The sequence below is a fragment of the Sminthopsis crassicaudata genome, chromosome 4 (assembly GCF_048593235.1).
Source record: "Sminthopsis crassicaudata isolate SCR6 chromosome 4, ASM4859323v1, whole genome shotgun sequence".
Classification (NCBI taxonomy): Eukaryota; Metazoa; Chordata; class Mammalia; order Dasyuromorphia; family Dasyuridae; genus Sminthopsis; species Sminthopsis crassicaudata.
In genome coordinates, this window is record NC_133620.1 from 362,069,626 (window position 1) to 362,082,446 (window position 12,821).

At 36.9% G+C, this 12,821-nt stretch overlaps 1 protein-coding gene across 2 annotated transcripts; it reads right to left on the reverse strand.

Annotated features, from left to right (window-relative positions):
* Positions 1–3,043: 3,043 nt before the first annotated feature.
* On the reverse strand, positions 3,044–10,066 carry TMEM100 (transmembrane protein 100). Of its 2 annotated transcripts, XR_012481249.1 has the most exons (3): positions 9,930–10,066; positions 6,486–6,642; positions 3,044–4,541 (listed from the first exon to the last, which is right to left on the reverse strand). XR_012481249.1 is itself a non-coding variant. In XM_074261845.1 (2 exons), exon 2 carries the CDS (start codon positions 4,472–4,474, stop codon positions 4,070–4,072), a length of 405 nt encoding a protein of 134 aa, XP_074117946.1. In that variant the 5' UTR covers positions 4,475–4,541; positions 6,486–6,627; the 3' UTR covers positions 3,044–4,069. The 2 variants fall into 2 exon arrangements, 1 of the variants encoding a protein (XP_074117946.1); XM_074261845.1 differs by lacking the exon at positions 9,930–10,066 and having other exon boundaries at positions 6,486–6,627.
* Positions 10,067–12,821: the final 2,755 nt, after the last annotated feature.

Below are 12,821 nucleotides of genomic sequence, written 5' to 3' on the forward strand. Positions count from 1 at the left end.
AAACCATAGAATATGACTCAATTTCTTCATCTATAACAGCAACTACTCTATTTACCTTAGGTAGGTGAAAGACAAATGAGATAATATATTTTAAGGCTCTTTAAAAATTTTACAAGGCTATGTGCAAAGGTAGGGTGTTGCTACTATTCCTTGGATGAAGTATATTCCCTATTTCATTTTAGGTCTTAGTCATTTTGATTGATGTTAAGATTAACAAAAGTAGTTGCTGATGAGATCAGTTAGTGAAATGCTTAACTGTCGAATTCTTAAATAAACATTTGGCATTAACCAATGAATATGGCTTTTATCAATATTAGCTACAATTTAGACTTTGTCCAACAGTTACACGAGCACTTATTTGTATGTGTGGAGAAGCTTCATGGCATATTGGATAGAGTGTTTCTGAATTCAAGGTCAGGAAAACCTAGGATAAAACCCTACCTTTGATATTTAGGAGATTTTTAGCTTAATTAAATTAACTTTAGACTGTCAGTTATAGATGGGCTATTATTCTACATCATGGGATCATTTCTCATACTGGTGAAATTATAGGTCCTTGATGTATTGTTTATTTATGTACACATGTAAGTTCTAGTCTCATATTAACTATATGACTTTGCACAATTTTTCATCACATATCTAATTTATGCTCAAGTAAAGACATCATCCATGATATCATTGATTGTCTTTGAAAATGAAAGATGAATAACAACATGACTTTCTTTGGTCAAGTCATTTGGCCTCATTCATCCTCTGTTTCATTATTTTAAAATGAGGCATTAATATAGTATCCTGTTAGCAATCCCTTCTTGTCCTACCTTCCATGATTTTGTCTGAAATGCTGGTTTTCATCTCCCAAGTTTATGGAAGCATGAAGATAGTACCTAAAGGAGGGTAGGGCAAGGACTTTGCTTGTATTTGTATCCCCAATGCTATGTCCTAATAAGCTTTCAATAAATTCTCATGTCCATCTGTCTCTCTGCCTTTCTGTCTGTCTCTCCCCCTCCCTTTTCCCCTTTCTCTCTCTCTGTGTCTCTTCCTCTCTCTCTCTCTCTCTCTCTCTCTCTCTCTCTCTCTCTCTCTCTCTCTCTCTCTCTCTCTCTCTCTCTCTCTCTCTCTCTCTCTCTCTCTCTCTCTCTCTATCTATCTCTCTGTTTCTCTTCTATACACATACACACACACACACATCTATCTGCCATACTACTTAACTATACAGGTATCTTATAACTTATTAGTCTAACTGTTCTCTAAGACATTTCATTAATATTGGAACAACCTATCTTTCAGAGATGTTGTAAAGATTAAATAAAAATATATGTGAAAATAATTTCTGTCAAATAAAGAACTTTGTAAATTTCTCATAACTCCAATATCCTTTTTTTCCATGATGTATTTTGTAAGCTTCCATTTATTCATAGTCATGTGCTTAGCCCTTTATACAGAGGAGTTTATATTATCATGGTTCTCTAAGGGATTATAATTTAAGATAAATGTTTGTCTTCTGAGTTAAATAACATAACCTTGGCTCTCTTTCTTGAGGGCCAGGGAACCAGGGATTAATAGACTGCAGGTGTCTGAAAAAGCATGACTTTCTCCAAGGATGTTAGTCCTATCAAGGTGGTGCTTCCTTGGCTAGGAAAAACCATAAAATATTTACTGGGGCAACCAGTTAGTGGAGTGGATAGAGCTTCCATCTTGGAGTCAGAAGGAGTTGAGTTCAAATCTAGTCTCAAGCACTTCTTAGCCATGTGAGTCTGAGCAAATAAATTAGTGCTGTTTGCCTCAGTTCCTCACCTGGAAGATGATCTGGAGAAGATAATGGCAAACCATTCTAATACCTTTGTTAACCCTAAAAGGACTCATAGAGAGTAAGAAATGACTGAAATGACTGAACAGTAATGAAAGATATTCACTGTGAAGGAAGGAGTATGATCTATCTCTGCTATAAAAAAAGAATTCTGGGTAAATCCACCAGGACTCAAGTAAGAAGAGATTCTTTCCTCCTTCAATTTCAGGAGGTATTTTTCTAGTTCTTAATTCTCCCCACAGTCGAACTCATTCCCTGGAAATATATGGTATGTAAGCTGCAATACAGGGCCCCCTGGTGGTTTGGGAAAAAAATTCATGAGTTCCCGTCTCCATTTTGAAAGGCAGGACTTTCTGAGTAGTTTTTTTCCAAGTTTGGTTTCTAACTAGAATCCATGCTCCACAAAGAAGCAGGTTGAAATGGGCTGACATAATTTTAGTATGTAACCATTTCACTTTTTTTTCCTTAACAGACTAGCTTTAAGGATGGAGATTATGCATAATCCATCCCACTTCCTCATTTCTCCTACAAAAATGATAAAACATGACTAGCAATCCTCTCATTTTATGACTTATCTAGAAGGAGATGGTGATTGTTAATAATTCACAACATTTTATTTTGTTTTATCCAACTATATCTTTTAAAAAATGGGGAGAGCATGGATCAAAAAGCCCCTTCATATATTCAGCAACCATCCAAAGTAACTTAAGACCTTGGAGGCAGCGGGAACCCCCAACACTCTCTCCCCTTTGCTTGAACATGGTGTGTTGTAAAAAAAAATCCAAGACTTTAAGATCATCTCACTCTCAGTAGGCAATTCAGGGTGCAGGTGTGACTGGGGGACAGGATGAAGATCAATGACATACAAAGATGGAGCAAGTAGCCTTACTCTCATTAGCCATTGCACTAAGCCCATCAGAGCTAATCAGGCTAAAGGAAACATCTTATACAAACCAAAGTGGAAAACTTTTGAAATATAAGTCCCACACCTCCTAAGTTATAATTATAAAGTGATGCTTTCATCTAGAGCAAAAGTGAGTCTATTTTCTCTTCTCAGTTCCCACCAAAGTGAAGGTTTCAAAATATAATTCAGTGCAAAAAGAAACATATCTTCAGAGGAGTTAAGCACGTTCCTTACTTCCCTCTGACAGCAGCAAACCATTTATTACAAGTGAGTCAATGGATTCTGGGTGAATAAGAGCCTTCAATAAAATGTCCACATCTAAAAACAAGTCCTTTAGGAAGCTTCTAGCAGCACTGAGCATTTATTATTTTAAATGAAAATTACATTTCAAAACTTTTATATAAAAATCATTGAAAGTGCTAGATTGGATCATTTCAATATTAATTTAACCCAACAATGTTGCCTCCCAGCTATGTTTATCCTTTATTTACTTTTGACACAAATCATTACAAACATTTATATCTAGCCAACAGTAAAAGTTAACAAGTTAAGAGTTTAATCTTCAAGAAAAAAGTACCACCAATGAGGTCATTGGAACAGAATAATAAAAACAGATGCCAGAGAATTAGCTTATAAGGTGGGGATGGGGAATCAAAGAATTTCAAGGAAAAAAAAATCAAAAGTGATCTACACCTTTGAAGTCTTCACTGTGTTTAAATGCTACAATGTTATGTTAGTGATTTGTTTTTTGCAGTATAGAAAATCTGTCCCATCATTTTACTGTTTCGTTGGATGCCTTTCAATGTTAGCCAGGACAGGTAAGTGGATCAGTTAATAGAGTGGAAGAATTTAGTTCAAATCCAGACTCAGACACTAGCTGTATGACCCTGGGCAAGCCCCTTAACCCTGTTTGACTCAGTTTCATCTGTAAAATGTACAGAAGAAAAAATGGCAAACCCATCTAGTATCTTTTCCAAGAAATCCTCAAGTAGGGTCACAAAGAACTGATCACAACTAAAAATGACTAAACAACAATAGCAACAACAAAAATATCAGCCAAGCATAACACTGTGAAAGTGTAATGTGGAGAAAAAGCTGACTTATCAGCCTTAGAAACAGTCTTTGCCATCAAGTATGTCATCAAAGAAGACACAGGTCCTGAGAGTCTTTTCCATTTTCATTCTTCTGCCTGACTCCTAGAAAACTGTTCCAAAGTCTGCCAATTGCATTTTCTAAATTAACATTTAGAAAATGCCACTTGCATGAAATATAGATAAGACTGTATAAACCTGTCCTAAGTGTTTGACAATGTCTGGCCAGATTTTCAGGCCTCAGATTTCTGTTTGAATCATTTCTTTTTAAGCAAACAGGCTCCTCTGATTTGCAACCAGGACTGTCTGACTCTCTCTTCTTTTTGATTTTTTGCTCCTCTGCCTTACCTTCCAGCATAAGGCGCTGGAAGCTAACAAAATAAGTCCAGATGACAAGAAGATAAGCCCCAAAATGGAAATGATGGATCCATGAGAATTGAAACTGTAGGCTACAGCTGTAACCACCACACCGGCAATCAGAACGACCACAGCAAAGGGGATGATACAGCGGTAACAGGAGAGCTCAGCTCCTCCCGTGGCGGCTGTCAGCTGAACTTCGCTGACCAGGGGAATCGCAGTGACCACACACTCATTATTATTGCTCTTCTCCATTCTTACAGGCTCTGGATCCTTTGGTGTTCCCAAAATCTCTTTAAAATTCTCTTCGGTCATATTGTGCTGAGGAATTTCTTGTTCTAATTTTTTACTCTAATTCTGGAAGTGTTCATTAAGGCATATGCTGTATGGAAAAAGACAGAGGCACTCAACTGAAGAATTTCCATTCTAGGTAATACCAAGAAAATGCAATTTGCAATTATGAAAATAATAACTAGTATTTAAATAGTGTCTTTACTGTGCTAAGTATAGACTTTGCAATTATTATGTCATTTAATCTTCACAACAATCCTGGGAGGTAGGTGTTATTATTTATCCTCATTTTACAGGTCAAGAAACTGAGGCAAATTGCCTGAAGTCACTTATCATGAAAGTTTTTTTTTCCTTTTCTTTGTCATCAGATTCCAAGTTAGCTTTTGCTCTCTAACACAATATTAGAAAGTTTTGAACACCCTTGAGCCTGCGCTGTTATAGTAAATGTCTGAGGCTGTATTTGAGCTCAGATCTTCCTGATTTCAGGCTTAATTAGTTATTCACTATCTCCCCTGAAAGGCAAAGGACTGGAGAAAGTCTTCCCTGCCAATCCACCTTGAAAGTTAGTTGAATTAACACTTTTTGTTTATACAAAAGTAATTTCTGAGTATAGAATTCTTTTAACTCCCTTTTCTCATTTCACCATGAATGTTTTCAAGAAGAAAAGTTAAGCAAAAATGATAGTGAGATCTTCAAACATATATAATGGAGACATCTGTTTCATTATGTCTTCTGGAATCAGAAGTTCCTCCTACTCCTTCCATTTACTCTAGTGTATTCATTTGTATATTTTATTTTATTGATTTTCCTTATTTACCTCTGCCTGATAGATTTATCCAAACTGCCTAATGACATTTGAAAATTAACTTCATATTTTTCACCATCAGCTAGCTGATAGATGAAGCCAACAAAACCGAAGAAAGAGGGGGTTATAAAAACCAGGAAGCATTCTACAGTGTTTAATAGACCCAGGAGGTCTACAAACATTTTACTAGCTCTTCTGTTATGCCTATTGCTCCTTTCCTCCTTGAAACAGAACAGAAAGAACTCAATCCAGATTTATAATATCATCAGTGCAAGGGAAGTGAGCATTTTTAAACAGATACCTCTGACAATAATTTTAAGCCAATGTTGTGGCTACATAATATTCATTCTTTCCAAAAGATGATCCATTGATAAATGTGCTTGTCAATGAGGATAGGGCCAATAAAACAAGGAGAAACTTGGACCATGACTCCTCAATATTTAGTACAATGTCATGCATATAGCAGGTGTTTAATAAATGCTTTTGGGGTCATTGATTGAAACATAGTGTTGAGTTGACAAATCACAATTTCTTTCAAAGTAAGAGAAAATCCTTTTAGGCTGCCTATCACACACATATTCACAGAGCTAATTTTTGGTAAGATTTACAGATGCATTCCAATTCTCCTGACTTAACCTTATTGAAATATTTTTCTTTTAAAAATCAAGTCAAGCCTGAAAATGTACTGAAAGTTTCTTAACGTAGATGCACAAAAGCAGTTTGATCTCCAGGACTAAATTTTTGTCAGTGAGTTGAAATTCTTGCCTGTTACTCAAGCTTGTTAGTCACTTCCTCCCAGTTTTGAGAAACAGACAGCCAAAAGGACTTAAGGCATGCATTTTAGCCCCTTGCAGAATCTATTTAGGGCTATCTGACAGAAACATTTCACATTGATTGATGCCCTGGATATTTTCAATATCCACAAAGAATAAAGTCAAAACAAAACAGTTTTCACAGTCTCTGCCCAGGTCCTAACAGTCAGACATCCTCTGGGAAGGAAGTCTCCCCAACATTTTGTTACAGCTATCTAATTGACTATTTGTACCTAATTCAGGCACAACAAAGAACATTTCTCAAACCCTGCAGTTACTCAGTAGAGACTGTCAATCAAAATTAAGGTTACCTGGGATTTTGAGGTGGGATATGTACAAGGGAATGGGGGATGGTGGAAATAATAGGATGGAACAAAAATTATAGACAAGACCCATGCTCCAGCTACTTTATACTTACCTCAGAAAAAGAAAATCCATTGACATCAAATTCAGTGTGATCTCTTAGGAAAGAAAGAGTAAGTCTTTTCTCTTTGAACCTCTTCTGTCAACTTGAGAAAAAGAAAGCAGCAGCAGCTCTCCTAATCCCACTGTTATATGTCTTGTCCAGGATTGCTCTTTGAAAAGATAAATGAGAAAAGAAACGGTAGGGAGGAAAGCCAAAAAACCCCAAAACAAACAAACAAACAAAAAAAATCCCCCAAAGTGGATTGTTTTCAATCCACTCAGTTCCCACTCTAAACCTCTTTCCTCTTGCCCTCTGCTTCTAACACCCTGTGTGCCTCCAACATCAAAAAGAGCAAAAGCTCTTCTCTCCCTTCCTCCCTCTCTTTTTATCCCCTCCCTCTCCCCTCCTCCTCTTCCCTCCCCGTCATTTTTTTTCCTTTTCCTTGCCAGCAGATTCCAAGTTTTAGCCCTTCCCAGCTTTTGCTCTCTGACATGGTAAGTGTCAGAATCATTCGCTTGAGTCCCTAGAGAAAGGACACAGCTTTTACTTTGATTTCTCTCATCGAGTTAACTACATGTGGATCATGACTTTCATTACTCATGTTTTCCCCCTTAGGCTTCCAGTTTAGGGCCCCCACTGCCTCCTCATTCTTTGCCCCAAGAGTTTTCAGGAGAACTGAAAGGTTGAAATACCCTGGGGTCAGTGCTGCTATAGACCTAGCTGAGGGAGGCTCTGGGGGAAGCTCCCAGAGGACAGCCAAAGGATGGAAATTATTATCGACAGCAGAACAGCTGGGAAGCCACCAGACAGCTGGGCTAACCTTACAAACTAGAAAAAAAAAAAAGAGAGAAAAAAAAAAGATTTATGTTTCTAAGCTTTTCCAGCCTTACTCTGCTGAATGGGTGTAAATAGGCCAGGAGCACAGGAGTTCTGTAGAAAGCTGAATACAGAGCAAGTAACTCTTGGGGGTGGAGGAGGGGAGGAAGATTGGGGCAATGGATTTCCAATGGTGCAAAATGTTGATCTTGAGTCTTTATCAATTAAATATGGTTTCTCACAGCCTGAATTAATGATCAGGTAAATTATGGGCACCCTGACATAGCTGATAAGAAATTTCATGGCTTTCATATGGGAATGCTGATAGCTTTTCTTTCATTTTTTCTAAACTCTTCTGTATGAATAAACTTCCATGTGTAAGATAGATCTGTCATTTAGGATTTTTGTCTTTAAGAATCTTGAAATTTTACAAATGCTAGATTGTTAGAATGATTTTTTTAAATGGCAAATATATCAGGGAATTTATTGCACAAACTTTTCTTAATCTGTTCCCAGTTTTAAAATCCCAAGACAGTTATTTTAGTGAAACCCATGCATTTCCTAGTAACCCAGTGGGCTGAAACATCTCAATTCAACAAATCCACGTGTTGTAATGAAATTGCAAAGTGAATTTTTCCCTTTTTCATTTGCAATAGTAAACATGGCATGGAGGTGGGGGAGGGCTGGGCAAGGACAGGGTAAAAATTCAAGTCACTTAAGTATTTGTTACCTTCTGGAAAAGGGCATTATTGCTCCCCTTTTAACAATTTCTTTTTCTCATTTGTCAAAAAAGAAGCATGAATAAATGTGTGTGTGTGTGTGTGTGTGTGTGTGTGTGTGTGTGTGTGTGTGTAGAGTAGGAATAGAGAAGGAAAAGAAGATGTATTCCTTTATTTTTACAGTGAAGTTGAAAAATCATATGAATTCTATAAGTGTACAATAAATGTGAAGGATTACAGTACCCTGCTTAACTGAAGTCAGCTACACATCTGGAGTATGTGGGAATACCTGGAATAGCTCAGCTCCTGCTGCCCTCACTCCTTTTCTGCTTTTTAACAGGGTTGGTGGGGACCCTGAGTGGAGATATCCTCAGAGGATCAATGAACTATGTAGGCTCTTGGAGTTTGGCATTCTTCTAACTCTTCTAGAGATCATGGAATGGGGTTTTTAGAGGGGACCTATATACACCCTTCATTTTCCTGATAAAACTGACACACTTGTCCAGTATAATAAAACTAGTACATATCTGAGATGAGATTTGAACACTCAAGTCTTCCTATCTCTAAGTCCAGCTTTCTACCCTAACCCTATCCACTGCTTCATATATGTGACATATACCGTACCTACATACATCATACATATACACATACACAATGCTTATACATACCTATATACACATATATACATAGATATATGCATGTATATGTGTATATACATATGTATGTGTGTGTATAGTCTCTAAATCTCAAAAGCATCATTTATTTTGGGAAGTGTCCCATATATTTGGGAAGTATGAGTAGGAAAAACCATTCATAGAAAAAGATGTGAATATCCTTCAATGGAAGGTGGGACATTATTTGAAGTGCTTTATCAGCTTATCTGACACAACAGTCCTCTCATCCATTAACCCACATCAGACCTCCTCTATTTAACCATGGTTGGACACTGTTGCTATTGCTCTGGGTTCCTAGTAGCTATAATGTATGAGATGAGAGGGGTAGAAAAGTTGTTAAGATGAGCAGAATGAATGTGTGTCAGAGTGGTGGTGGTGATAATAGTGGATATGTGGGTGGCCTGTGGTGAAGAAGAAGGAAGGAGAGAGATATCTGTGATCTTTCTCTTACAAAGGCTCACTTCAGCCTTTAGATTTCTTTCACTGTGGCAGTTTTCCTCCTCTCTAATGATTGTACCCCTTTCCCCCAAGTATGCTGAGAGCTCAAGCTCAGTAAGAAATTTGAGGGTGGGAGAGGTGTTGTAAAAATCCTTCCTGGAGACAAAATATAGATTTTCCCAATGTTCAGGCTTGGAAGAAAGCAAGCAGAAACTCTCTCCCCTAAAAAAATTGGGATCCAAAGGGATATGATCTCCCAGAGATATACTTTTTTAAAGAAAACCACTTTTCAACAAACAAAACACACTCTTTTTTCAATTTTTACAGATTCCAAACTCAAAATTAAGAATTTCTAGTTAATAATGTCAGCTGTCTCTTAATATTTTCCCCTCCCAGCAAGCCTAGGATGGCAAAGCAAAAATTTTAAAGGCATGAAACAGATCTTACAAAGGACATGCATGAGTTAAGTCACCTTTACCTCTAATATTTGATTGTGCTTTAAAAAAAAATCAGTATTCTGCATTCTTCCCTTTTTGAAAAATAGACTGAAATCTCTGGCAAAGATAGAGCTCTCTGAACAAATTCTTCAGGCACATGGTTCAAAGAGAATACTTTGGTTTTTAGAAACTTTTCAGAACGACCCCAGCGCTCCGCAGCCATCAACGATAAGGTTAAGTATGTGGGTCCCGTAGTCATTTGCCACACACACACACACACACACACACACACACACACACACACACACACACACGCTCTTTTTCTGCCGCAGGGCTTCCGATCAGAGAACAGACCAGAAAGAAAATCCTTACCTTGCTCCAGACAGAAAGGAACTGAGACAAAACTCTCGGACAGCACAAACAGGAGCAGGGGATGCAAATCTCTGTACTAGGGACTGTAAACAAAGTACTCAGCAAGGTTTAAAAACAATTAAGGGACCAGAGAAAATGTGGTGAAAGGAAATCCCCAACTATTGACTCGCAGCTGAAGTTCACCCAGTCTCTCTGTCATGTAGCCTAGTTCTTCTGTTTAAAGAGTAGCTGCATTTGGAAAAGTTGCTTCCTTTTGTACTGTGCTGTCCTTTGAGTAATTCCTATCTTCCCTCTGGTTTTTATTTTCCAAGTTTTCTCTTCAGAATCTGCAACTCGGATTCTGTGAATGAAAACAGATTCTTCGAATGAGGACTCATTCTTATCTTTTTTTTTTCCTTTTTTTTTTTTTTTACTCAATAAACATTTGTTGGTCAATAAATGTTTATCAAGCACCTACTATGTGTCAAGAACTGTGCTAATAGGCATTAGGGATATAAAGAAAAATAAAAGACCGTCTCATACTTCGAGGTAAAGGGTTGAAGTGAGAAATATATATGTCATTGTTATTATGACATGACAAATATGTAAATAATGACAGGAATAAAAATAACATAATGATTTTTAATAATAGCTTATACTACAGTAGGGTGGCAGTATGGTGTGATGAAAAGAATATTGAGCCTGGATTCAGAGAAATGGTGCAAGCTCCCTTCTGATATGTATGACCTTAGGTATTTCACTTAACTTCTTCAATTTTAGTTGCTTTATTAGAAACAACTTGGTGATTCAGTAGATAGATAATGAAGTTCTGGAATCATAAAGATCTGAGTTTATATTCTGCCTCATTTTCTAGACATCTTTGGTCTGTGGACTCTGTATCTGTTTCCTCATCTGGAAATAATGATAGTATCCCCCTCCCAGGGTTCTTGTGAGGATCATATGAATCAATATATGTGAAGTGCTTTATAAACATTAAAACTCTCCTTGACAGTTGGAGTTATTTCATTTATGTCTTAGCATCACTGGAGTCTGATACATAGTATATGTTTAATAAATGCTTATTGATTCAAATAACCTATTTGATCCTCACAACAACTCTTTGAGGGGGTAAAGATGCATAGTATTTACATTAATTAAGTGGAAAGGATGATGATTCATAGTCAGAGACCTGAATTTGAATCCCGATCCTCTTATTCCCCATGATTATGGGGAAAATTGTATAACTTCTCAGGACCCAGTTTTCTCATCCATAAAATAACAGATAATATTCATATATTACTTTAAAGTTTGAAAAGACCTTTGAATGTCATCTCATGTTATCTTCATAGCAAGTCTGAGATGTAGATGCTATTAGTATTCTCATTTTACAGATGGGAACCTGTGGCAGAGGTTAAATGATTTGCCCCAAATCATGCAATTAATAAGTATCTGAGAAAAGATTTGAAACCAAGTTATCCTAATTTCAGGTCCATGTACTTCTGGTCTACAGGTTTATGCACTGAGCCATCCTGCCATCAAAAATTCAGGCTAACTAAATAATTGTTAACATCCTTTCCTATTCTAAATCTATCACCTTCAATTTACAGATCGGGAAACTGGAGTTTAGGGTAGTAAATGAAGTAATTTACTCAGAATTGTATTGCTTGCAGGTAGTAGTAGAGTCAGAGCTCTCAACTAGATTCCCTATTTCATTATTAAAATGATTTCAAATTACTATAATTAATAAGTTCAGAACAGGTTTTAGAATTTTCTCTCCTAACTCCCAGTTCAATACCAGAATGTTTATTTTGTGTGTGTTGTATTTAAGGAAGGATGGAAGGAAGGAAGGAAGGAAGGAAGGAAGGAAGGAAGGAAGGAAGGAAGGAAGGAAGGAAGGAAGGAAGGAGGGAAGGAGGGAGGGAAGGATGAAGGGCAGGAAGAGAAGGAAAGAGGAAGAAAGGAAGAGGAGGAGAGATGGAAGAAGGGAGTAGAAAGGAAGGAAGAAAGGAATATATAAATATGTGCACTATCTTAGAAAAATAAAAATTTCAAATAGCTAAAAGGATACAAGAAAGATAAATATGGAATCTAATTATGCTATAGAATGTTTCCAATAAATATATGTGTACAACAACTTGCATATAACATACTTTCAAGGTATAAGTAAGACTACAGAAGATGGCAATCACATATGTAAAAAGACAAAGGACAAGGGATAATCAGATCTTATTGGCCCGTTGATATGCTGAGATCCTAAAGGAGAGAAAGCTCTCTGGGATGCTGAGTTGATCCCCTAAGGCCCCAGCTTTTAAACTCTGGGTCATGAGCCCATATGGTGTCTCTTAACTGAATATGGTCATCATGAAATTATGATTTATTAGCAGTAAATGTTTGATGTGTATAACTATTTTATATATCTATATACCCTGGGTCACTTAAAATTTTCTGAGGGGAAAAGGGGTCACATGTGGAAAAAGTTTAAGAAGCCTTGCAGCAAGGAAGATTTATAGAGACATATAGTCAAGAATCCCACAAATGAAAAGGCATGGAGAAGCTGCTATCTGCTTCTGTGGGATCTTCTCATTCACAATGATGGAATCATATACTTTTACAATATTGAAGAAAAAGATTGATGAGGAACTAAGATCTGGAAAATTTTAACTGACTCTCCCCAAAGGGATTGTGAAAGCAGAAGAGTTATATACATTAACCTGACAATGTCTTTTGCAGAGTAGATGCTTATTATATGATTGTTGATTTGAGTTTAACTGAATTGATTTGGCACCCTTCCATCCCTTATCACAAGAACTCCATTAACTTGGAAATGCCATTAAAGCAAGAATCATTATACAGCGCCCTACATTTTTCATTTTTATTAATTTTTTCAGTTACCAAGTTTTATCTGTGCTACTT